This window comes from Pan paniscus, chromosome 15, assembly GCF_029289425.2.
Source record: "Pan paniscus chromosome 15, NHGRI_mPanPan1-v2.0_pri, whole genome shotgun sequence".
NCBI lineage: Eukaryota > Metazoa > Chordata > Mammalia > Primates > Hominidae > Pan > Pan paniscus.
This window is the reverse complement of record NC_073264.2, coordinates 32639398-32664804: the sequence shown is the minus strand read 5'-3', so window position 1 is coordinate 32664804 and position 25407 is coordinate 32639398. Positions and strand designations below refer to the sequence as shown.

At 41.2% G+C, this 25407-nt stretch overlaps 2 protein-coding genes across 13 annotated transcripts in view; both read left to right on the top strand.

Moving 5' to 3' along the window:
* The window catches only part of HEATR5A (HEAT repeat containing 5A), a 129183-nt gene that overhangs the window by 86924 nt on the left and 16852 nt on the right, over window positions 1-25407 (top strand). For 11 of the 12 annotated variants that reach the window (XR_010109794.1, XR_010109793.1, XM_055097455.2 and 8 more), the window contains exons 23-29: window positions 7428-7607; window positions 9928-10167; window positions 12056-12237; window positions 15433-15501; window positions 17779-17958; window positions 20543-20765; window positions 24541-24789. Coding sequence is in view for 10 of the 12 variants with exons in the window: in XM_055097455.2 (XP_054953430.1) it covers window positions 7428-7607; window positions 9928-10167; window positions 12056-12237; window positions 15433-15501; window positions 17779-17958; window positions 20543-20765; window positions 24541-24789 (1323 nt within the window). In the remaining 2 variants the exon portion in view is untranslated. The remainder of the gene's footprint in view (window positions 1-7427; window positions 7608-9927; window positions 10168-12055; window positions 12238-15432; window positions 15502-17778; window positions 17959-20542; window positions 20766-24540; window positions 24790-25407) is intronic. The other variant, XM_034937393.3, reaches the window with a different exon arrangement.
* LOC100994408 (ATP synthase F(0) complex subunit C1, mitochondrial-like) lies at window positions 12266-15412 on the top strand. Its single transcript, XM_034937395.3, has one exon. The coding sequence runs from the start codon at window positions 13107-13109 to the stop codon at window positions 13515-13517; it is 411 nt and encodes a 136-aa protein (XP_034793286.1). The 5' UTR covers window positions 12266-13106; the 3' UTR covers window positions 13518-15412.

The following is a 25407-nucleotide window of genomic DNA, read 5'->3' as shown; positions in this document are numbered from 1 at the left end:
AAGAACCATGGGATATTTGGAATGGTCAGTGAGCACTGGCATTAAAGTCACCAGCTGCATTAGCCCATCACAAGAGAGTCAGCCTATCCTTTGAATCTAGGAATTGGCTTCTCCTCTCTAGCTATGAAAGTCCCAGATGGCATCTTCCAATAGAAGGCTATTTCATATACTTTGAAATCTGTTGTTTTAGGCTGGGCTCTCGCCTGTTATCCCAACACTTTGGAAGGCCGAGGTGGGTGGATCACTTGAGATCAGGAGTTCAAGACCAGCCTGGCCAACATGGTGAAACCCCATCTCTATTAAAAATACAAAATTAGCCGGATGTGATGATGGTGGGTGCCTGTAATCCCAGCTACTCAGGAGACTGAGGCACGAGAATAGCTTGAACCCGGGAGGCAGAGGTTGCAGTGAGCCAAGATCACGCCACTGTACTCCAGCCTGGGTGATAGAGCAAGACTCAGCCTCAAAAAAAGGAAAGAAAAAGAAAAACTGTTGTTTTGACCTTAGCTACGTCTTCTGGCTAACTTGATGAAGCTTCCATATCAGGATTTGCTGCTTTATCTTGCATTTTTATGTTATGGAGACTGCTTATTTCCTTAACCCCATGAACCAACCTCTGCTAGTTTCTACCTTTTCTTCTGTAGCCTCCTCACCTCTCCCAGCCTTCAAAGAATTAAAGAGAGTTAGGGCCTTGCTCTGCATCAGGCTCAATGTTGTGGCTGATTTGAACTTTTTTTTTTTTTTTGAGATGGAGTCTTGCTGTGTCACCCAGGCTGGAGTGCAGTGGTGTGATCTTGGCTCACTGCAACCTCCGTCTTCCGGGTTCAAGTGATTCTTCTGCCTCAGCCTCCCGAGTAGGTGGGATTACAGGCGCCCGCCACCATGCCTGGCTAATTTTTGTATTTTTAGCAGAGACAGGGTTTCATCATGTTGGCTAGGCTGGTCTTGAACTCCTGACCTTAGGTGATCTGCCCACCTCGGTCTCTCAAAGTGCTGGGATTACAGGCGTGAGCCTGATTTGAACTTCTGTCCAGATCACTAAAACTATCTCTGTGTTGGTTAATAAGGTTGTTTATCTTCCTTATCATTTGTGTGTTCACTGGAGTAGCTTTTTAAATTTCCTTCAAGAACTTTTCTTTTGCATTCACAACTTAGATAACTGACCTAAGAGACACTTAACTTTTGATCTGTCTTGGCTTTTGAGATGCCTTTCTCACTAAGCTTAAATCATTTCCAGCTCTTGATTTAAAGTGAGGGACGTGTGACTCTTCCTTTCACATGAACACTGCAAGGCCATTGCGGTGTTATTCATTGGCCTAATTTTGATACTGTTGTGTCTCAGAAAATAGAGAGGACTGATTAGAATAAAAGAGATGGGAAATGGCCAGGAGAGAAAGAGAAATGGCATGGAGCAGTCAGAACACACTCAACATTCATTGAATAAATTTGCTGTTTTGCGTGGGCATAGTTTGTGGCACTCCAAAACAATTAAAATAGTAACATCAAAGATCACCAATCAAAGATCACTGATCACAGATCATGATAACAGATACTATAATTTTTTGAACCCAAAAGAATTATGCAGTGAACATGTTGATTCATCTACTTAATCTCTTTATGACACTTATTTTATAGACATCTCCCTCCATATACACACGTAAACCTTTTGCCAAATCATCTTAAAGCAGGCCACAGACATCATGACAGTTCACCCTAAATACTTAAGTTTGCATTTCCCAAGAAGAAGGATATGGTTTGGCTTTGTGTCCCAATCCAAATCTCATCTTGAATTACAATCCCCAGGTGTTGAGGGAGGGACCTAGTAGGGGGTGATTGGATCATGGGAGCGGTTTCCCACATGGTGGTCTCATGATAGTGAGTGCGTTCTCATGAGATCTGATGGTTTCATAAGGGGCTCTTGCCCCTTCAGTTCCTTCACACACACTCTTACCTGCTGCCATGTAAAACGTGCCTCTTCCCCTTCCACCATGATTGTAAGTTTCCTGAGGCCTCCCTAACAATGCAGAATTGTGAGTCAATTAAACCTCTTTTCTTTATAAATTACCCAGTCCCAGGTGTCTCTTTATAGCAGTGTGAAAACAGACTAATACAGTAAATTGGTACCAGGAGTGGGGCACTGCTATAAAGATACCCAAAAATTTGGAAGCAGCTTTAGAATTGGGTAATAGGCAGTGGTTGGAATGGTTTGGAGGGCTCAGAAGAAGACAGGAAGATGTGGCAAAGTCTGGAACTTCTAGAGACTTGTTGAATGGCTTTGACCAAAATGCTGATAATAATGTGGACAATGAAGCCCAAGGTGAGATGGTCTTAGATTGAGTTGAGGAACTTCTAGGAATTGTAGTAAAGGTCACTCTTGCTATGCTTAAGCAAAGAGACTGGCAGCGTTTTGCTCCTGCCCTAGAGATCTGTGAAACTTTGAACTTGAGAGAGATTATCTGAAATTGGAATTTATATTTAAAAGGGAATCAGAGGCTGGGTGCGGTGGCTCATGCCTGTAATCCCAGCACTTTGAGGGGCTGACGTGGGTGGATCACCTGAGGTCAGGAGTTTGAGACCAGCCTGGCCAAATGATGAAAACCCATCTCTACTAAAAATACAAAACTTATCCATGCGTGGTGGTGGCACCTGTAATCCCAGCTACTGGGGAGGCTGAGGCAGGAGAATCGTTTGAACCCAGGAGGCGGAGGCTGCAGTGAGTTGAGATTGCACCACTGCACTCCAGCCTGGGCGACAAAGTGAGACTCTGTCTCAAAAAAAAAAAAAAAATGGTGAGGGAAGCAGAGCATATAAAAGTTTGGAAAATTTGCAGCCTGAGGATGTGATAGAAAAGAAAACCCCATTTTCTGGGGAGAAATTCAAGCGCACTGCAGAAATTTTCATAAGTAACAAGGAGTCAAATGTTAATCTTTCTTTTTTTTTTTTTTTTTTTTTTTTTGAGACAGAGTCTCACTCTGTCACCCAGGCTGGAGCGCAGTGGCGCAATCTCAGCTCACTGCAAGCTCTGCCTCCTGGGTTCATGCTATTCTCCTGCCTCAGCCTCCTGAATAGCTGGGACTACAGGCACCTGCCACCACACCCAGTTAATTTTTTGTATTTTTTAGTAGAGACGGGGTTTCACTACTTGTTAGCCAGGATGGTCTCGATCTCTTGACCTCGTGATCCGCCCACCTTGGCCTCCCAAAGTGCTGGGATTACAGGTGTGAGCTACCAGCGCTGGCCTCGAATGTTAATCTTTTCACCAAGACAATGAAGAAAATGTCTCCAGGGCATGTCAAAGACCTCAGCAACAGCCCCTCCCAGAGGCCTAGGAGGGAAAAATGGTTTTATGGGTCAGACCCAGGGTCCCCCTGCTCTGTGCAGCCTTGGGAATTGTTGCCTTGTGTTCCAGCTGTTCCAGCCATGGCTAAAAGGGACCAAGGTACAGCTCAGGTCATTGCTTCAGAGAGTGCAAGCCCCAAACCTTGGCAGCTTCTACATGGTGTTGGGCCTGCTGGTCCACAGAATTCAAGAACTGAGGTTTGGGAACTTCCACCTAGATTTCTGAGGATGCATGGAAATGCCCAGATGTCCAGGCAGAAGTCTGCTACAGGGGTGAAGCCCTCATGGAGAACCTCCGCTAGGGCAGTGCAAAGGGAAAATGAAGGGTCAGAGCCCCCCCACAGAGTCCCCACTGAGGCACTGCCTAGTGGAGCTGTAAGAAGAGGACCACTGTCAAGGCCGGGCATGATGGCTCATGCCCATAATCCCAGCACTTTGGGAGGCCAAGGCAGGTGGATCACGAGGTCAGGAGTTCAAGACCAGCTTGGGCAACATGGTGAAACCCCATCTCTACTAAAAATAGAAAAATTAGCCAGGCATGGTGGTGCATGCCTGTAATCCCAGCTACTCAGGAGGCTGAGGCAGGAGAATCACATGAACCTGGGAGGTGGAGGTTGCAGTGAGCCGAGACCATGCCATTGCACTCTAGCCTGGATGACACAGCGAGACTCCATCTCAAAAAAATAAGAAAAGAAGAGGGTCTCTAGACCCCAGAGTGGTAGATCCACTGACAGCTTACACTGTGCGCCTGAAAAAGCCACATACACTCAACGCCAGCTGTGAAAGTAGCTGGGGCAGGGGGCTATACCCTGCAAAGCCACAGGGGTGGAGCTGCCCAAGGCTGTAGGAGCCCACCTCTTGCATCAGTGTTCCCTGGATATGAGACATGGAATCAAAGGAGATCACTTCAGAGCTTTCAGATTTTATGACTGCCCCACTGGATTTTGGACTTGCATGGGGACTGCAGCCCAATTTCTCCCATTTGGGACAAGAGTATTTACCCAATGCCTGTACCCCCATTGTATCTAGGAAGTAACTAACTTGCTTTTGATTTTACAGGCTCATAGGCCAAAGTGACTTGCCTTGTCTCAGATGAGACTTTGGACTATGGACTTTTGAGTTAATGCTGAAATGAATTAAGACTTTGGGAGACTGTTGGGAAGGCATGATTGGTTTTGAAATGTGGACATAAGACTTGGGAGGGGCCAGGGGTGGAATGATATGGCTTGGCTTTGTGTCCCCACCCAAGTCTCATTTTCAATTATAATCCCCAGTTGTTGAAAGAGGTACCTGGTGGGAGGTAAATGGATCATGGGGACAGTTTCCCCCATGCTGTTCTTGTGATAGTGAGTTCTCACAAGATCTGATGGTTTTATAAGGGGCTCTTCCCCCTTTGCCTCCTTCACATGCTCTCTTTTGCTTGCTGCCATGTAAGACACGCGTCTTCCCCTTCCACCATGATTGTATGTTTCCTGAGGCCTCCCCAATCATGTGGAACTGTGAGTCAATGAAACCTCTTTTTTTTTTTTTTCCTTTTCTTTCAAGACAGAGTCTCACTCCGTCTCCCAGGCTGGAGTGCAATGGTGCAACCTTGGCCTACTGCAAGCTCCGCCTCCTGGGTTCAAGCGATTCTCCTGCCTCAGCTGCCCAAGTAGCTAGGATTACAGGCACCTGCCACCACGCCTGGCTAATTTTTTGTATTTTTAGTGAGATGGGGTTTCACCATGTTGGCCAGGCTAGTCTCAAACTCCTGACCTCAGGTGATCCACCTGCCTCAGCCTCCCAAAGTGCTGGGATTATGGGCGTGAGCCACTGTGCCTGGACTGAAACCTCTTTTTTAAATAAATTACCCAGTCTTGGGTATGTCTTTATAGCAGTACGAAAATGGACTAATGCGAAGGACATACCCGTACATGATCACACACCTAAGTAAATCAATATTGATTTGCAGCCCTCACACACATTTCCCTAGTCATCCAAAAAATGTCCTTTATGATTCCTCTCCCCTCACTGCCACCTAAATATAAGATCCAGTCATGACTCACATTACCTTAGCTATTATATCTTGTTAGATCCCTAATCTGAAACATTTCTATCACCTCCTTCTAATATTTAAAAGATAATTTCTCTTTTAAAATAGTCTAGTACCAACAAAACAAAACACCCACAAAGGCCAGGCACAGTGGCTCACTCCTACAATCCCAACACTTTGGGAGGCTGAGGCGGGTGGATCTGAGGTCAGGAGTTCAAGACCAGCCTGGCCAACATGGTGAAACCTCGTCTCTACAAGGTAATAAAAAAAAATTAGCTGGGCATGGTAGCACATGCCTGTAATCCCAGCTACTGGAGAGGCTGAGACGGGAGAATCGCTTGAACTCAGGAGGCAGAGATTGCAGTGAGATTGTGCCACTGTACTCCAACCTGGGCGACAGAGCGAGACTCTGTCTCCAAAATAATAAATAAATAGAATAGTCTACTAATAATATAACCTTTCAAATCTACATGCTTTCATAAATGCTAGATGAGTTAACTCTTCAAGAGAAAATGTATTTGTCCTTTTGGCATTTTCAGAATTAAAGGTAATAGTAGATGCTAGATCAAGGCTAGTATTTCCCCTTTGAGGTATTACCTTGTAGTGAGAATATTATATCATGATATATGTTTATTCAGTAGTCCACAATAGCTTAGTTGTAGTAATTAAACAGTGTTTTCCATATAGTGTTTGTTTTCTGTTTGAGCTTTACTCTCACGTTAATATATTTTAAAGCTTTATACCAGAATAAGGAAAACTTAATTATGTTTTTTTAAAACTAGAAAATAATTATACTGGGCCAGGCGTGGTGGCTCATGCCTATAATCCTAGCACTTTGGGAGGCCTAGGCATGTGGATCACCTAAGGTCAGGAGTTCGGGACCAGCCTGACCACTGGTGAAACCCGTCTCTACTGAAAATACAAAAATTAGCAGGGCATGGTGGTGGTCGCCTCTAGTCCCAGCTACTCAGGAGGCTGAGACAGGAGAATTGCTTGAACTCAGGAGGCGGAGGTTGCATTGAGCCAAGATTATGCCACTGCACTCCAGCCTGGGTGACAGAGCAAGACTTGGTCTCAAAAAAAAAAAAAAAGAAAAGAAAAGAATTATATTAAGAATCACTGGAGTCTGGGCACTGTGGCTCAACGCCTATAATCCCAGCACTTTGGGAGGTCAAGGTGGGTGGATCACTTGAGGTCAGGAGTTCAAGACCAGCCTGACCAACATGGTGAAACCCCGTTTCTACTAAAAATACAAAAATTAGCCAGATGTGGTGGCAGGCACCTGTAGTCCCAGCTACTTAGGAGACTGAGGCAGGAGAACCACTTCAACCCGGGAGGCAGAGGTTGCAGTGAGCCGAGATTGCACCACTTCACTCCATCTTGGGTGACAGAGTGAGACTCTGTCTCAAAAGGAAAAAAAAAAAATTAAGCACTGAATAAAATTTGTAAGTATTGAGCTGGGTTCAGTGGCTCACACCTGTAATCTCAGCACTTTGGGAGGCTGAGATGGGTGGATCGCCTCAGGTCAGGAATTTGAGACCAGCCTGGGCAACGTAGTGAAACCCCATCTCTACTAAAAATATAAAAAATTAGCTGGGCGTGGTGGCGGGTGCCTGTAATTCTAGCTACTAGGGAGGCTGAGGCAGGAGAATTGCTTGAACCTGGGAGGCGGAGGTTGCAGTGAGCCGAGATCGTGCCATTGCACTCTAGCCTGGGCAACAAGAGCGAAATTCTGTCTCAAATAAAGAAAAAAAAATTTTATAAGTATTGGACACTAATTGGGTAAAAGTTTTTACCTGATTAAGAAAACATATTAATAATAACATATTAATACTTTTTTTCAGTGACATTACATAAAATACTGCTATATAGGATCATAAATCCCAAAATTCAAGTGTGAACTAAAATGGATCTCAGTAGATTAAAGCACAGTATTTGGGCTAGTTCTTTAAGATGTATTTTTATCTACTATTTGAATAACTACTGAATGTGTGCGCTTCTGATATGGTAGTTTTGTTTTCTGTATTACTTAGATAATTGATTTTCTTCTTGTCAGATGCTAACATCAGAGAAGTTGGCCTTGAGGGGGCATTATTGATCTTACTAGACAAAGAGACAGATGAGAGATTATGCCATGATATCAAAGAGACTTTAAATTATATGCTTACATCTATGGCAGTGGAAAAACTCTCCCTGTGGTTAAAGCTTTGTAAAGATGTACTTGCTGCATCAGCTGGTAAGTATTGGACATTATCAGTTAAAATAATAAAATTGAAATTTGAAACTTTACATAAAATTGTTTACCACTGAGACTTCATCAGTCTTGTCTAACTAGCTGGATTCTGACTGTCTGATTGTTGCTTTTCTTCAAATGAAGATTGTATTTCTAGTGTTTTAGAATTCTCTGTAATTTGAACAATATAAATCCAATACTTAAGCCTGCTCTTTTTCCCTTTGGCTGTCTTAGATGACTTTCCTATATAAAACAAATTAAAAAGTAGAGTTATTATTTATGCCCTAAAAGGTGTGACTTGATGTATATTGTTCCCATCATTTCTTTTCATACATACAACAAATATTTGAGACCAGGTGTGGTGGCTTACCCCTGTAATCACAACACTTTGGGAGGCTGAGGCAGGCAGATTGCTCAAGTCCAGGAGTTTGAGACCAGCCTGGGCAACGTGGCAAAACACCATCTCTACAAAAAAAAAATTTTTTTTTAATTAGCTGGGCCTGGTGGCTCACACCTGTAGTCCCAGCTGCTCAGGAAGCTAAGATGGGAGGATTGCTTGAGCCCAAGAGGCAGAGGTTGCAGTGAGCCAAGATCACACCACTGCACTCCAGCCTGGGCAACAGAGTGAAACCCTGTCTCTACATACATACATACATACATACATACATACATATGTTCATACATACCCACCCCACCCCTCGCACCATATGAAATTACTTAGTCACCATAAGAGAAAGTTATACAAAGTTATGACATTTTGAGCAAGCCAGTTTCACTACATACAATAATGTTAATTTCAAGTAGTATTAGAGAACCGTTATTACCCTAATGTCTTTAGTAATACAAGATAATTGTTCATGAGAAAGTATATTCAAATCTTTAAAATTTGTATCCTTGGAGTAAGAGAGAAAATAAATGAGAGGAAGAGAGAAGAGAAAAACCAGTTATTTTCCAAGAACTGTATATAATTTATCTGATTTAAGCCTTTAACCCATTCTATGCATAGGCAATTTTATTCTGTTTTATAGAAGAGAAAATAGGCTTGGAGAGGTAACCTGCCTGAAGACATAGACAGATTCAGTCCTACGCCTACATAACTTTTAAAATCCACAAGCCTTCCACTGTACTTCAGTGCTCCCAACTCAGTTGCCCAAGCCTTAGAATTTAATGTAGCTCTCATGTCTGAATTGTGTGATAGGAGAAAAGTTAACACCAAATTCCTGGAATGTTTTGTATTCTCAGCTCTGTCTATCTTGATTCTTATTGGTCCCTCTTCCAATGATTTACACTGGCTGTTTCAACTATTACGCTTTACATATTTTATTTTTCTAATTTTCTCTTCTGTTCCCCACTACTCAAGAAATTGCAAGGACTTCTTTAAAAGAAAATGTCACCTGAGCCCAGGTGTTTGAGGCTGCAGTGAGCCATGATTGTATAACAGAGCAAGATCTTGTCTCAAAAAAAAAATATATGTGTGCATATATAGACTGATTACATTTTCCTGGTGTCTCAATTAACTTTTTTAAATTTTGCATTCATACTCCCTGAGCTTGCTCAATTTTATCTTGCCATTAATTCTTCATCTTCTGAGGTTTGGCTCCATACCTTCTCAGGAAAACACCTTCCAGGCTCTGTTAACTTGACCATAACTTTATTTGTGTCATGTTTGGTATTCTAACGTGCAAAAAAATATTGACATACGGGATAATATAAGAAAAGCAGTTTGGTTTGTTTCATAGCATTAGTTCCATTTTCAGTTGTTAAACAGTTTGTAAATGTAACAGTTAATAAGTAGAGGAGATAATTCACTACTCAGTGACCAGCTATCAGTACACCTTTGATACTGTAATGGTAGCAATAAGTCTATCCTAAGAAAAATATTTTCAGATAATTTCAGTAGATTCAGGAACCTCCTGAAATCCATGCAAGGCTCCAGTGTTAAAACAGCCTTCCCAATGTATCCCACCCACACTCCCTACTAGAGAATTTTGAGTCTCCTTAAGTACATCCATCTACTTGCAGGGGATTGATAATTATTTCAGTATCTTTTATTGTGTTTGTTTTTTACTTTGAGTATAATTTAACAGCTTGGTCATTTTGACCTGGAACAGTTCTTATAGCATCTCCTTTAGACAGCTGTTTAGTTGTCTGTAGTTATTAGACCTAATTATTTGATGTTATTAAAAAGATGATTGATCAGTAGCAATTGATAGTTGAGCAACTCTAGTCTGAATTTGAAGTCATTTTTTTGTTCCTTTTGATATATATATATATATATATCTTTCAGTTGATTATAATTACGTATGTTCTCCTTTAATAAAAGATTTTACAGCTGTAACTTGTGTGGATACAATGCAAGAAGAAGAGGGAGATAAAGGGGATGATGCCTCAGTCCTGACCACCAGACGTAATGAAAAATCCCATCCTTTTACCAATCCCCGATGGGCTACTAGAGTCTTTGCTGCTGAATGTGTCTGTAGGATAATTAACCAATGTGAGAATGCTAACAGTGCACATTTTGACATTGCTTTAGCACAAGAAATGAAAAAAAGAGATTCAAGAAGTAAGTGACGTAATGATGAAAACACCAAATGATATGTGTAAAAATGCTGTCTGCTTATGGTTTTAATATTTAAAATATTAAAATATTTTTTAAAAGTGAAACTAGCCAGACACAGTGGCTCATACCTGTAATCCCAACACTTTGGGAGGCTGAGGCAGGAGGATCACTTGAGCCCAGGAGTTTGAAACCAGCCTGGGCAACAATGAAACGTTGTCTCTATTTTAAAAAATTTTTTAATTAGCAGGGCATGGTGGCATGCACCTATAGTTCCAGCTACTGGGGAGGCTGAGGCAGGAGTATCACTTGAGCCCAGGAGTTTGAGCTTGCAGTGAGCCGTGATCACATCACTTCATGTTTAAATACGTTTTTAATGGTTAAGCTGCTTATATTGGCATTCACTTTAATGAGCATGTGCAATGCATTAAGTTTATAGAAAATAATTTGTTCTTGGGAAATAGTATGAACATTTACTAGTTCTCAAAAATTATTTCCTGGTTTGTAACTTGGGCCAGTTTTTGCTTACAGATTATTTTAGTATCATAGATATTAACTAAAAAACATTTGAGCCTTTCTCAATGTTAAGTAAACCTGATTGTAAGACCATTTTGACCACCTCTTACTGTTTAACTGTATTATTTTTACCTATTTATGTTTGCCTTTATGGTTTGATGTCTGATTTTTTAAATTCACTGAAGCTCATATGTTCAAAGACACAATACATATTTGTCCTTTTTTTTTTTTTTTTTTTTTTTTAAGACAGCATTTCACTCTGTCACCCAGGCTGGAGTGCAGTGGCATGATCACAGCTCACTGTAACCTCAACCTTCCAGGCTCAAGCAATCCTCCCACCCCAGCCTCCCGAGTAGCTGGGACAACAGGCATATACCAACATCCCCATCTAATTTTTTAATTTTTCTGTAGAAGTGAGATCTTATTATGTTGCCCAGGCTGTCTCAAACTTTTGGGCTTAAGTGACTCTCCCACCTCAGCCTCCCAAAGTGCTGGGATTACAGGCATTAGCCACCACACCTGTCCACAGTGCATATTTCTAAATTCCTTAGAAGTATTCTTTACCAGACAAAAGAATTACAAAGCAAAATGTTGCTGTTGCCAGTCTGAGTATGAATTAGGTATCTCTGGTTTTATTATTTTTTAAGTATGCATTTATTGAGTCTCTTGTGATGAGCACTGTGCTAGATACTTTACAGTTACAAAATTTACATACTGTAGATACTTAACTGATTCCTGTGCTCTCAAAGTTGTAGTTGGCATTTACTAAGACGTGATTTCTTCTGTTAAATGATTTTCTTATATCTCTCCACAGGAGATATATTATACCAAACAATGTGTTGTAGGAATGAAAGGAATTACCATTTATCATTTCTACAACTAGAAATGTTTTTTATACTCCCATCATTTGTATGTTTGGCAGTATATGTAAAAATAAGATATTGTCATTCATAGAAAGAGCCGCATAAAACTTTTTTTTAAAGGAACATTATGTCTTAGCTTCAACCTGACATAAAGAAAATAAATTTCTGCTTAATTAGTCAAAGCCCAAAGTCTCCTCCATACCAACTAATGTACTTTTATCATAAAAGCTGAACAAAATTTTATTGAAGATACTATTAGGACCCTTAAAAAATGCTAATTCTGCCCTGAGTAGCTGGATATACTTACTAGCTTTGGGACAGTTTTCTTGTGTGTATTTGCAGTGTACATTAAATCCAGCTTTAAAGTCTCTATTTAACAAACAGCAAAAACAGTATATCAAGTCAGAGGTACTTAAAGGAGGAAAAATTATCACTTAATGTAAGTCTTAGTTCCAGCACATTTTTTTGATATTTTCTAATCTTTTTTTCTCTCAATATGTTTTTTAATCTTATAGATGACTTTTTGGTACTGCATCTTGCTGACTTAATTCGCATGGCTTTTATGGCTGCCACAGATCACAGTGACCAGCTCCGTCTTTCTGGCCTTGAAATGCTGTTAGTTGTTATTCGGCGATTTGCAACTGTTCCAGAACCAGAGTTTCCAGGTCATGTGATTCTGGAACAGTATCAAGCCAATGTAAGCACTTTCTTTTAGAGAATTTTATTATTAAACACACAGATAAAAAGTCTATGAGGCCAGGCATGGTGACTCACGCCTGTAATCCCAGCACTTCGGGAGGCCAAGGCGGGTAGGTAGCTTTGAGCCCAGGAGTTCAAGACCGGGCAGCATGACGAAACCCCATCTCTACCAAAAATACAAAACTAGCTGGCATGGTGGAGTGTACCGGTAGTCTCAGGCTGAGGTGGGAGAATCACTTGAGCCTGGGAGACGGAGGTTGCAGTGAGCCGAGATTGTGCCACTGCACTCCAGCCTAGGTGACAGATCCAGACCCTGTCTCAAAAAAAAAAGTCCGAAACTGTCTGAGGATGGGAAAGTTAAAAAAAAGAAGAAGAAGAAGAAAGGGGGAAAGAGAAAGGAAGAGAGGAAGGAAGGGAGCAAGGGAGGGAGGGAAGAAAGGGGGGAGGATCTGTCTATGAACTGAATTGGGATATCACCTCGTAAATGAGTAGGTATCTCTGCTAACGTATCACCAGTATATTCCATATATAGAAAGTACATGTGTTTGAAGAAGAAATCTTTCAGCTAATATTTTATAAAGCTTCAAGTAAAAGCAAAGTACATAAAACATGTCTTTTGGGCAGGGCAGTATGCCTGTAGTCCCAGCTCCTTAGAAGGCTGAGGCAGGAAGATCACTTGAGCCCAGAAGTTCAAGTCCAGTCTGGGCATCATAGGGAGACCTCCGTCTCCACAGAGGGGGAAAAAAAAAGGCCCTGTTAAAGAAAACAAAAACAAAAAAGCAAGTGTTTTGTAACTTTAAAGGTTAATTTTCCAGGTGGGGGAAGCTGAGTGCTGAGACCAAGGGCTAAAGCTGGGAGACTGAAAAAATGCAGACCACCGGGGTATTACTCATTTCTCCAGCTCTGATCTGCTGTTATACCAGGGGTCTAATCAGGCCTGTGTCTGCCTTCTCCTTGAATAGCCCAGAGAATTCATCTAAACAGCCTTCCTACAGCAGCTCCCCACTCCAGGTGGCCAGACGGGAGTTCCAGACCAGTGTTGTCTCCCGGGACACTGACACAGCCGCCAAGTTTATTGGTGCTGGGTCAGCCACAGTTGGTGTGGCTGATTCAGGGGCTGGCATTGGAGCGGTGTTTGGCAGCTTGATTATTGTCTATGCCAGGAACCTGTCTCTCAAGCAGCAACTCCTCTTCTATGCCATTCTGGGCTTTGCCCTGTCTGAGGCCATGGGGCTCTTCTGTTTGATGATCTCCTTCTTCATCCTGTTCGCCATGTGAGGCTCCGTGGGGGTCACCTGCCTGTCCCTGCAGCTGCAACTCCACGCCATTCCTGGTGTGCTAAGCTTTACCATTAAACACAGCATTTCTCTAAATAAATAAATAAATAAAGGTTAATTTTCATAATATATATAACCTCTTTCATTTATTTTCTAGACTTAGGAAATGATTCAGATTTCTGTGGGGTTTGTGTTGTTGTTGTTTTTGAGACAAGGTCTTAACCTGTTGCCCAGGCTGGAGTGCAGTGGCATGATTTTGGCTCACTGCAACCTGAAGTGGCTGTAACTACAGCCACATGCCACCACGCTCGGCTAATTTTTGTGTTTTTTTGTAAAGACAGGGTTTTACCATGTTGCGCAGGCTGGTCTCAAACTCTTGGGCTCAAGTGATCTGTCTGCCTCCACCTCCAACGTGCTGGGACTACAGGCAAGAGCCACCAGCCCCAGCCCAAGGATTCAGGTTTCTATTACTGGTTTTGTAATCTTTTTAACTGATTATTTGACTGGTCCATTGAACAATTTAAGAAGAACAAGGAAGATAACAAAATCATTAGCCGTCTTGTAATCCTCTAGCAGCATTCATCCAAGGAGATCTCTCATTATTGTTCAGAAGCAACTTCTGATGGCTAGCAGTTAGGCAGACCAGAGCAGTTCATCAGTTGATTAGCAGTCTTCATGACTTCGTTCAGCTAATACCAACATATGCTTAGGGACAAAGCAGAATGAAGGGATTAAAGTTACGTAGAACTATCATATTAGAGGCCGGGCGCAGTGGCTCATGCCTGTAATCCCAGCACTTTGGGAGGCCGAGGTGGGCGGATCACCTGAGGTCAGGAGTTCGAGACCAGCCTGGCCAACATGGTGAAACCCCATCTCTACTAAAAATACAAAAATTAGCCAGATGTGGTGACAGACGCCTGTAATCCCAGCTACTCCGGAGGCTGAGGCAGGAGAATCACTTGAACCCAGAAGGTGGAGGTTGCAGTGAGCTGAGATCATGCCATTGCACTCCAGCCTGGGGGACAAGAGTGAGACTTTGTCTCAAAAAAAGAAAAAAAAGAACTATTATATTAGAATGAAATATTATAATTCAACTTAATTAAGAGGAGTTCTATTTTTAGCCGTCTTACAATTGCAAGTGCTAGAAATACAATTAGAACTCAAGCAGTAAAGGAAAATTATTATTAGGAATCTCTTAATTGTCTCTACTTTCTTCCACAGTGGACTTATTCTCAGGTTTATTCTCTCCAAGTGATATCAAGATGGCTCTCTTAGCACCCAGGGCCTCAGAAAGATACAGTGCTTCTTTCCCAGTACTCCCAGTGAAAGTCTTGAGAGCCTTCATTATCCCAGCATGAGTCCCTGGAGCCAGGCAATGCTGTCAGCTCCAAAACAACAATATGGATTAAGAGTTGGAGAGAGGCCGGGCACAGTGGCTCACACCTGTAATCCCAGCACTTTGGGAGGAGGCAGTTGGATCACTTGAGGTCAGGAGTTGGAGACCAGCCTGGCCAACATAGTGAAACCCTGTCTCTACTAAAAATACAAAATTAGCTGGTTGCGGTGGCAGGCACCTGTAATCCCAGCTACTTGGGAGGCTGAGGCAGGAGAATCACTTGAACCTGGGAGGCGGAGGTTGTAGTGAGCCGAGATTGCGCCACTGCACTCCAGCCTGCCTGGGCGACAGGGCGAGACTCCGTCTCAAAAAAAAAATAAAGGGGGAGAGAAGATCATTCCCCGAAGGTAAAATTGGGATGTTGTTATCTAAAAACAGGGGAAGATACACTGGGTAGACAAAACAACAGCTGTCCATAATACCTGTTATAAATAAATAATTTTAAAATAACATTAAAAAGAGGGAGAACTTGTGCTGTCTTACTTCTTGATGTTTGATATGTCATGTAATTTCTTGCCAGGTAGGAGCAGCGCTTAGACCAGCCTTCACTTCAGAAACACCACCTGATGTCACTGCCAAAGCATGTCAGGTAAATGGTTAAAAGATGAAGCTTAAGAGATAATCTTGGGAAGCAGTCCTCCAGTTAGTATTTTTTTACCAATGTTTTTTCTTTATGGTTGTCTTACCGTCAATCATAGCTTACACTTTTCTTCTTAAACTTACTCTTCCTTTTTGATAACTGCATGATAATCCACTATATAGATATGTTATAATTTATTTAACCAGTTCCGTATTGACGGACGTTGGGTTTTTTCTTTTGCTATTAGAATAGTGCTGTATGAGTGACCTTGTGCATAGGTCATTTCACTGGGTGTAAGCATATCTGTGAGATAAATTCCCCAAAATTGAATTGATGGATTCCCCCAAAATTGAATTGATGGATAATTGATGGATATTAGAGGTGTTTACCATTTAAATTTCCACCTGCAATGTTATACAAGTACCTGTTTTGCCACAGTCCCAGCAACATTGTGAGTCATCAAACTTTTACATTTTTGTCTATATGATACAATAAAAAGTCTATCTCAGGATAGTTTAGATTTGTATTTCAAGTGAGATTGAGCACTTTTTCATATACTTAAGAGCCATACAATATACAACTTTAAACAGTTGCTTTTCTCAGACTGTGTTGTCAGACACTTAATATCCAGCCCTAGGCCAGGTACAGTGGCTCACACCTGTAATCCCAGCACTTTGGGAGGCCAAGGCAGGTGGATCACTTCAGGTCAGGAGTTAGAGACCAGCCTGGCCAACATGGTGAAACCCAGTCTACTAATACAAAAAAATTAGCTAGGCGTGGTGGCAGGTGTCTGTTGTCCCAGCTGCTCAGGAGGCTGAGGTGGGAGGATCACTTGAACCTGGGGGAGGCAGAGGCTGCAGTGAGCTGAGATCATGCCACTGCACTCCAGCCTGGGCGATAGAGGGAGACTCCATCTCAAAAAAAAAAAAAAAAAAAAAAATCTAGCCCGGGATGACCTGAACTAATTAAAAGCAGGACTGGCATGAATAAATTAATTATAAGCATAGTGGGAAAAACTAATTTTAGTCAGTTCTTTCAACTTTCTTTTATTTAATTGTACTTGGGAAATAGTTGAGTGCTTTTACTATTCAGAGAACTACATGAAATGTATGAATCTCTAATTTATTATAACTTTACTATGTGTGTTCTTGCTGTAAGCCACTTGAAATATTTTGTGAGATGAGACAAGAACTAAACAAATACACAGAAGAGGAAAAATAAGTTTTCCTTAGAAAAAGAGAAATATCAGCTGGACACAGTGGCTCATTCCTATAATCCCAACACTTTGGGAGGCGCAGGCAAGTGGCTCACTTGAGTTCAGGAGTTTGAGACCAGCCTGGGCAACACAGGGAGATCCTTTCTCTATAAAAAAATAAAAAATTAGCCAGGCGTGGTGGTATGTGCCTGTGGCCCTGGCTACTCAGGAGGCTGAGGTGGGAGGATCCCCCTGTGGAGGTCAAGGCTACAAGAGCTGTGATGGCACCACTGCATTCCAGCCTGGACTACAGAGCAAGATCCTATCCCAAAAAACGAGAGAGAAATATCATGGCACCTGGAAAAACCATAGCTTGAGTAAATGTTTTGCATTGTAGAATTAATGATGTTTTGTTTTTAAGATTAAAATTACTCTGTCTTCAAAACAATCAAAATTTTTGTTGGGGTTTTATTATTTCATAGCTTCATTTCTCCATATTCATACATCTAGAACTGTTCAATTTATATACTCATTAGCACTGATTTCCTTGCTTCAGCCTTAGACTTCGTTCCCTTTGGAAATGCTGACTTTTGACTATCATTATCAGTCTCCTTCCATAGGATTTGTCGAAAGCAATAGCAATATAGTCTCAGTGACTAGATTCTTGAAATGTGAGTGAGCTCTGCTGAACTCACAAGGGAGATTTTTTTTTTTAAGAGATGGGCTTTCTTTGTTTGTTTTTTGTTTTTTAAGAGATGGGGTCTCACTCTGCCACCCAATCTAGAGGTCTAGAGTGTAGTGGCTCAATCCTAGCTCACTGTGGCCTCACACTCATGGGCTCATGCAATCCTCCTGCCTTAGCCTTCTGAGTAACTAGTACTACAGGTGCACATTACCATGCCCAGCTAATTTTTGTATTTTCTTTTAGACAGAGTTTTGCCATGTTGCCCAGGCTTGTCTCAAACTCCTGGGCTCAAGCGAGCTGCCTGCGTCACCTCCCAAGTGCTGGGATTACAGGCATGAGCCACCACACCCAGCGAAGGGAGATACTTATAATTTTAAAATATAACTTTTAATTTCTTGAAAACTAGGTTTGCAGTGCCTGGATAGCAAGTGGAGTTGTAAGTGACCTTAATGATCTCCGAAGAGTTCATCAGTTGCTTGTTTCATCGTTAACTAAAATACAGGCTGGAAAAGAAGCTCTAAGTCACTTATATAATGAAAGTGCTTCTACCATGGAGATCTTAGCTGTGCTTAAAGCCTGGGCAGAGGTTGGTATTTCTTAATTTGTAACTGGAATTTTGGAAGTTGTTAATAAACACCTTAGGCCATAAACTGAAACTTACTGTTTAAAATGAACTACAAGTAAGTTCATTTTTAAGGTTAAACAAAAAGAATTCCAACATGTGATGTATTTATATGTTAATATGTTAGTCAAGCATTTTAAAGAGTCTGCCGTAGTCTATTATCTCCTACTTTAAGCAGTGACACTTATGAGCCAGAGAGACTTACAGTAGCCAGTGGAAGTCAACATTTATTGAATCCTGAATTATTGGAAATTTGGGTCTCCTTGTATCTTCTATCAACTCTGTAGCATGTAATGCTTTCTAATGCTCTTTCATAGAATGATTTTTGAATAGTAAGTAGTCGTTATTTTATTTTCCAAGGATAAAGAAATCTTACAGTAAAATGCTTATTTACTTTCCTAATAAAGGAGAAAGCTATATTATTTTTTAATTTACTATGCAATGTTTAAGCATTTGCAAAAGTAGACCTAATAGTATTTATAATGAATCTACATATACCCATCACCCGGCTTCAGCAGTTACCAAACATGACCAATCTTGGTTCACATATAATTTTTTTGTAGACAGAGTCTTGCTCTGTTGACGAGGCTGGGGTACAATGGAGCAATCTCAGCTCACTGCAGCCTCCACCTCCCAGGTTCAAGTGATTCTCGTGTCTCAACCTCCTAAGTAGCTGGGACTACAGGTATGCATCACCACGCCCAGCTAAGTTTTGTATTTTTAGTAGAGATGGGGTTTCGTCGTGTTGGCCAGGTTGGTCCTGAACTCCTGACCTCAAGTGATCCACTCTCCTCTGCCTCTTAAAGTGCTGGGATCACAAGCATGAGCCACCACGCCTGGCCCAGTTCACATACCATTTTAATGAAGGTATGTAATCTCAGATTTCATCTAAGAGATTAACCAACATGTACAAAAGGGTTTCCTCCAGTAGAGATATTTTAAACCTGAAAGTTGTAGAATCTTTATTTTTGTCATTATTTAGCACAACCTTCATTAGGAAGTAGTTGTGCCTAGATTCAATAAACTGGGTCTGGCCAGGTGCAGTGGCTCATGCTTGTAATCCCAACACTTTAGGAGCCCAAGGCAAGAGGATTACTTGAGGCCAGGAGTTCGAGATCAGCCTGGGCAACATACTGAGACCCCATCTCTATATAAAATTTTAAAAATAAATAAATTAGGCCGGCACGGTAGCTCACACCTGTAATCCCAGCACTTTGGGAGGCCAAGGTGGGCGGATCATCTGAGGTCAGGAGTTCGAGACCAGCCTGACCAACATGGAGAAACCCCGTCTCTACTAAAAATAAAAAAAAAATTAGCCAGGTGTGGTGGCATATGCCTGTAAATCCCAGCTACTCGGAAGGCTGAGGCAGGAGAATCGCTTGAACCTGGGAGGCAGAGGTTGCAGTGAGCCGAGATCGCACCATTGCACTCCAGCTTGGGGAACAGGAGCGAAACTCCATCTCAAAGAAAAGAAAATAAATAAATAAAATAACCTCAGTGCAGTGGCTCACACCTATAATCCCAGCACTTTGGGAGTCTGAGGCGGGCAGATCACTTGAGGTCAGGAGTTCAAGACCAGCCTGGTCAGCGTGGTGAAACCCCATCTCTACTAAAAATACAAAAACCAGCCAGGCATGGTGGTGTGCACCTGTAATCCCTGCTACTTGGGAAGCTGAGGCAGGAGAATTGCTCAAACCTGGGAGGCGGAGGTTGCAGTGAGCTGAGATGGCACCACTGCACTCCAGCCTGGGTGACAGGGTGAGACTTCTTCTCAAAAAAATAAAAATAAAATAAAATAGACTGAATCTACATCTCTGTGCTTTTGCTTAAGCCTGTTACCTCCTCATATTATTTCTTCAATAAAGATAAATAATGACTGACCAATATATATCTGGGAAGTCTGGGGCAATACCATAGAATCTATAATCAAACACATTAATGTTTGAATATTCATACTGTGTTGTGTATATAGATTTAAATGGCCTCACATAAGTTCATCAGTTTTCCACCAGATTAGTTTGCCAAAAACTTAGGTTTTTTCAGAGCTTTTTGGATTTTAGAGTTGTAGATAAAGGGATAGTGCATGTTATACACTGTGTTGCTTACTTTAACATTCTATAATCCATATTAAATCTATTTGTGTACACTTTTTATAGAGCTTTAGTGATACATTTGAATGAAAATATTTTCAGTATTTCAGTTAAGAGATGGCTACCTGTAGCCGTATGTTAAGATGGATTATTAGGCCATACCAGGCTTAGTGAGAAAGAGTGCCGTGATATAATATTATGATTGTAAATGTGAGAAGTGGCATCATATTTACCAGATATTTGTTATCCCTAATACATCTCATTGAAGATAGTATTTTTGACTCTTTCTACCCCAGTTTTCTGTGTGTAGTTACACAGACAGGCCTTCTTGATATCACAGTGCATTTCAAGTCCAGTATGCTCAAAGGTAAGTCTGCCTCTTCAGGAAGATATAAAAATTTTATAGCACCTTTTCAGCAGATAAAAGATTTTCCTGTTTTTAAATTAACCTTTAACAGGTCTACATAATTGCTGTGCAAAGACATAAAAACCACAGACAACCTTTGAAGACTACCACCTGTTTAGAAGACAGTATCAGAAATGGATCATGTTCATCAGATGGACTGCTTGACTTAGTCTATGCAGATCTTGGCACACTAAGCAGACTCTGGCTTGCTGCACTTCAGGATTTTGCTCTTTTAACTTTGCCTTCAGAATTTGCCTCCCAACTTCCTGCTGAAGGTAAGGAGATAAAATACTTAGATAATTCCTAGAGTGACAGTAACACATTTTCTTTTCTTTTTTTTTTTTGACAGGGTCTTACTTTGTTTCCCAGGCTGGAGTGCCATGGTGCAATTTTGGCTCACTGCAACCTCTGCCTCCTGGGCTCAGGCGATCCTCCCACCTCAGCCTCCCAAGTAGCAAGGACTATAGGCACACACCACCACGCCCAGCTAATTTTTGTATCTTTTGTAGAGATGGGGTTTTGCCTTGTTGCCAGGCTGTTCTCAAACTTCTGTAATCCCAGCAGTTCGGGAAGCTGAGGCAGGCAGATCACTTGAGGTCCTGAGTTCAAGACCAGCATGGCCAACATGGTGAAACCCCATCTCTACTAAAAACACAAAAGTTAGCCAAGTGTTGTGGTGAGTTCCTGTAATCCCTGCAACTCGGGAGGCTGAGGCAGGAGGATTGCTTGAACCCGGGAGGCTGAAGTTGCAGTGAGCTGAGAGCGTGCCACTGCACTCCAGCCTAGGTGACAAGAGTGAGACTCTGTCTCAAAAAAAAAAAAAAAAGGATACACCCACCAGCAACTTGTTTTCATTTCTCCACACTGTATTATCATACTTAATAATTTTTGCCAATCTGATGGCTATGAAATATTTCATTGTTTTATTTTCTTATTTCCTTGATTAAGAATCTTTAAGTTGTTTCTTCCATAAATAATGTAGTCATAATCTTTGCCCATCTGCTATTTGGTATTTATTTTGTTGTAAGATACAATGAATCTTTCTGAGTTTCTCTTCAAAAGATTTAGCCTTTAACTTCCTTACCCTTTGTTCTCAAACTCAACTTTCTTGTTTCTCCTTGCCTCTACTTACTGTAAACAGTCTACCCTCTCCCTGTCAGTTTTAATCGATAACTCACATCTGTTCCTTTGGTTACCTGTACCCATTGTCCTCCCGAAACTGCACGTCCCACATGCTCCACCACTGGACCTCATGTCCCCCTCCCTTCCATATCTAGAAAAATATATACAAGTAGCCATTCGGGTCAGCTCAGATTGTGCAGTCCACAGCCCATGGGGGAAGAACACAGAGATACAGATCACATTAGGATATAAAAACCCCCTTGTCTCCTTTGTTCGGTGTGCACTTGCAATCTTGATTGATGCGAGTGACACCCTTTTGCAAAAGTAAATTGCCTTGCTGAGGAAATTAAAATTATATCCGAGTGCTGTTTCTTTTGCAGCATCAGAAATTCATTTATAACAATTGTTTTCTTCCTGATTGTTTAATCTTTTATATATATATATATATATATACACACACACACACACACACACACACACACACAAAACACTATTCCTTTGTGGTTGCATGTCTTGTAAGTATTTTCTCTCAGTCTGTAACTTGTCCTTTTCTTTTACCTTTTTTAAACTAGTATAAGCTGGGTGTGATGTAGTACACCTATAGTCCCAGCTACTCAGAAGGCTGATGTGGGAAGATCTCATGAGCCCAGGAGTTGGAGGCTGCAGGCAGCTATGATCGTGCCACTGTACTCCAGCCTGGGTGACAGAGCAAGTCCCTCTCTAAAAAAAAAAAAATTAAAAGAATGTAATCAGTCAGTCATTTATGGTTTGTTTTTGTATGTTACCGCATACATTTTTAAACTTAAGATCATAAAGACATACAAGCTTTACAGTTTTGCCTTTTACATTTTGAACTTTGGTAAAACTGGAATTTATTTTGTGTGTGTGGAATAGGGATAGGGTTCTTATTTTTAGTCAGTTACTAGTACTGCATTTTATGGGTTGGTTACTTTGTAGCCACTCTTAATCTTCTTCATGTTATTCCAAAATGTCTTAGCTATCATTGTATTTTTACTTTTTGATATGAATTTTAGGATGAGCCTGTAAAGTTCTACTAGTTTTGTGTGTGTGTATTTGGTTGGTTGGTTGGTTGGTTGGTTTTTAGAGACAGGGTGTTGCTGGGTTGCCCAGGCTGGAGTACAATGACTGTTCACAGGAGCAATCATAGTGCACTACAGCTGGGCTCAAGTGATCCTGCCACCTCACCCTCCTAAGCATCTGGGACTATGGTGTACACTATGGTGGCCAGCCTAGTTCTATTAGAATTTTCATTGGAATTATACACAAAAAGATATATGGAATGTTTGTTATACTTTTCAGTAGCATAAAAATGGAAACAAAATGAAAATAAACTGATTTATTTACACAACAGAAAAATGAATGACAGACATATAGCAACTGTAAGTAAATCTTAAAAACATAATGTTAAGTGGAAAAAAATTTATTTATTTATTTATTTATTTATTTGAGGTGGAGTCTTGCTCTGTGGCCCAGTCTGGAGGGCAGTGGCTTGATCTCGGCTCACTGCAACCTCCACCTCCTGGGTTCAAGCAATTCTCCTGCCTCAGCCTCCCAAGTAGCTAGGACTACAGGCGTGCACTACCACACCCAGCTAATTTTTGTATTTTTAGTAGAGACAGGGTTTCTCCATGTTAGCCAGGCTGGTCTCCAGTTCCTGACCTCAGGTGATCTGCCTGCCTTAGCCTCCCACAGTGCTGGGATTACAGGCATGAGCTACTGTGCCTGGCCAAAAAAAATAAAGGATGCATGTAAGCCAGGCACAGTGGTGCATGCTGGTAGTCTCAGCTACTCAGGAGGCTGAGGTGGGAGGGTCACTTGAGCTCAGGAGTTCAGGGCCAACCTGGACAACATAGTGAAACCCCATCTACACAAAGAAAAAAAAAGGATACATACAGTATGATGCCTTTTAAGTAAACGTTTAAACACAAAAAAAAATAGCGTATGTTATTAATGAATACATACATTATTGTGAAAGTATAAGACCATATCTAGGAGTCATTCTCACTGGCTTTAGGAAAGTAGTCATGGAAGGAGGGGCAAGAATTAGTGGTATTAACAGTTTTAGGTTTTTTAAGCAAAAAAATGGCCAGGCACGGTGGCTCACACCTGTAATCCCAGCACTTTGGGAGGCTGAAGTGGGCAGATTGCCTGAGCCCAGGAGTTCAAGACCAACCTGGGCAACATGGTGAAACCCCATCTCTACTAAAATACAAAAAATTAGCTGGGCGTGGTGGTGCACACCTGTGGTCCCAGCTACTCAGGAGGCTGAGGCGGGAGAATCGCTTGAACCCAGAAGTCAGAGGTTGGCAGTGAGCCGACATCACGCCACTGCAGTGAGACTGTCTGAAAAAAAAAAGAAAAAAATTAAGAGAGATTTAAGAAAATCAGGGAAAATGTTAATGTTCATCTTGGAAGTCGGTAAATGGGTATTGGTATTTATTTTAATCACACATATACACATATTTTGTTTTAAAATGTTTACGATTAAATTATAAAAAGTTACTAATTAGGCTGAAAACTTTTTATGAAGTTAAAAGTAGATCAGCCCTATGACCTATCAGTTGTACTCCCAGTAAAAATAAGAACATTGATAACAAAATACTGATAACACAGCAGCATGAATGAATCTCTAAAAATGTTGTTAGGTTATTTTGTTAACAAAATATTAGTCACAAATAAGTACATATGTATATGTGATTCTATTTATATGAAGTTCAAGAATAGGCAGAACTAATCTGCTGATAAAAACTAGAAAGTAGTTGCCTTAGGGTATAGGGAACTGACTGAAAAAGGGTACAAGGGAACTTTCGGAGTGATGGAAATGGTCTATATCTTGTAACAGAAAAAAGAGAAAATATATTGGAAGTTAATCTCTTCTTTTATTTTTCCTGAAACCGTTTGCTTTAGGTGGTGCTTTCTACACAGCAGAGACTAGTGAAAATGCAAAATTGCATTATTACAACTCCTGGGCACTTATCCTCCATGCTACAGCATTGTGGCTTACAAGCACGGGTTTTGTTGTTGCTGACCCAGATGAAGGAGCATCTAATCTCTCCAGGCCTGTAACACCAACTTCCATGTGTCAGGGTTCATCATCTGGGGCTACCATAAAGTCCCCTGAGGATGTCTACACTGATAGATTCCATCTTATTTTAGGTCAGTTAAACCACTTTTACAAGTTTACAACCCTAGGGGGTTTTTTTTTGTTTTTTTTTTTTTGAGATGGAGTTTCGCTCTTTCGCCCAGGCTGCAGTACAGTGGCACGATTTCAACTCAAGCTCACAATTATTGTCAATTGAAAATAAAAATATAAATAAATTACTTAAACTCTCTGCTCATTTATGTCAGAATTAGTGTCAATAATAGTGCCTACTTTGTCAACTATTACGAGAATTTAATAAAAAGATGTGTGTCAAAGCACAGTGATACTTGGTAATCACCCAGTAAATTTTAGCCAAAGTTAAGTTATGAAACTCCATATGTTTTCTGGTGCAATTTTATTGTAATTTTTGCAGCTTTGAACTGTTTCATAGCAACTGAGCAACTAGAGCACAAGCCTAGTTTAGATTTTTTTTTTTTTTTTTTTTTTTTTTGAGACAGAGTTTTGCTCTTGTTGCCCAGGCTGGAGTGCAATGGAGCGATCTCGGCTCACCGCAACCTCTGCCTCCTGGGTTCAAACGATTCACTGCCTCAGCCTCCTGAGTAGCCAGGATTACAGGCATGCGCCACCATGCCCAGCTAATTTTGTATTTTTAGTCGAGACGGGGTTTCTCC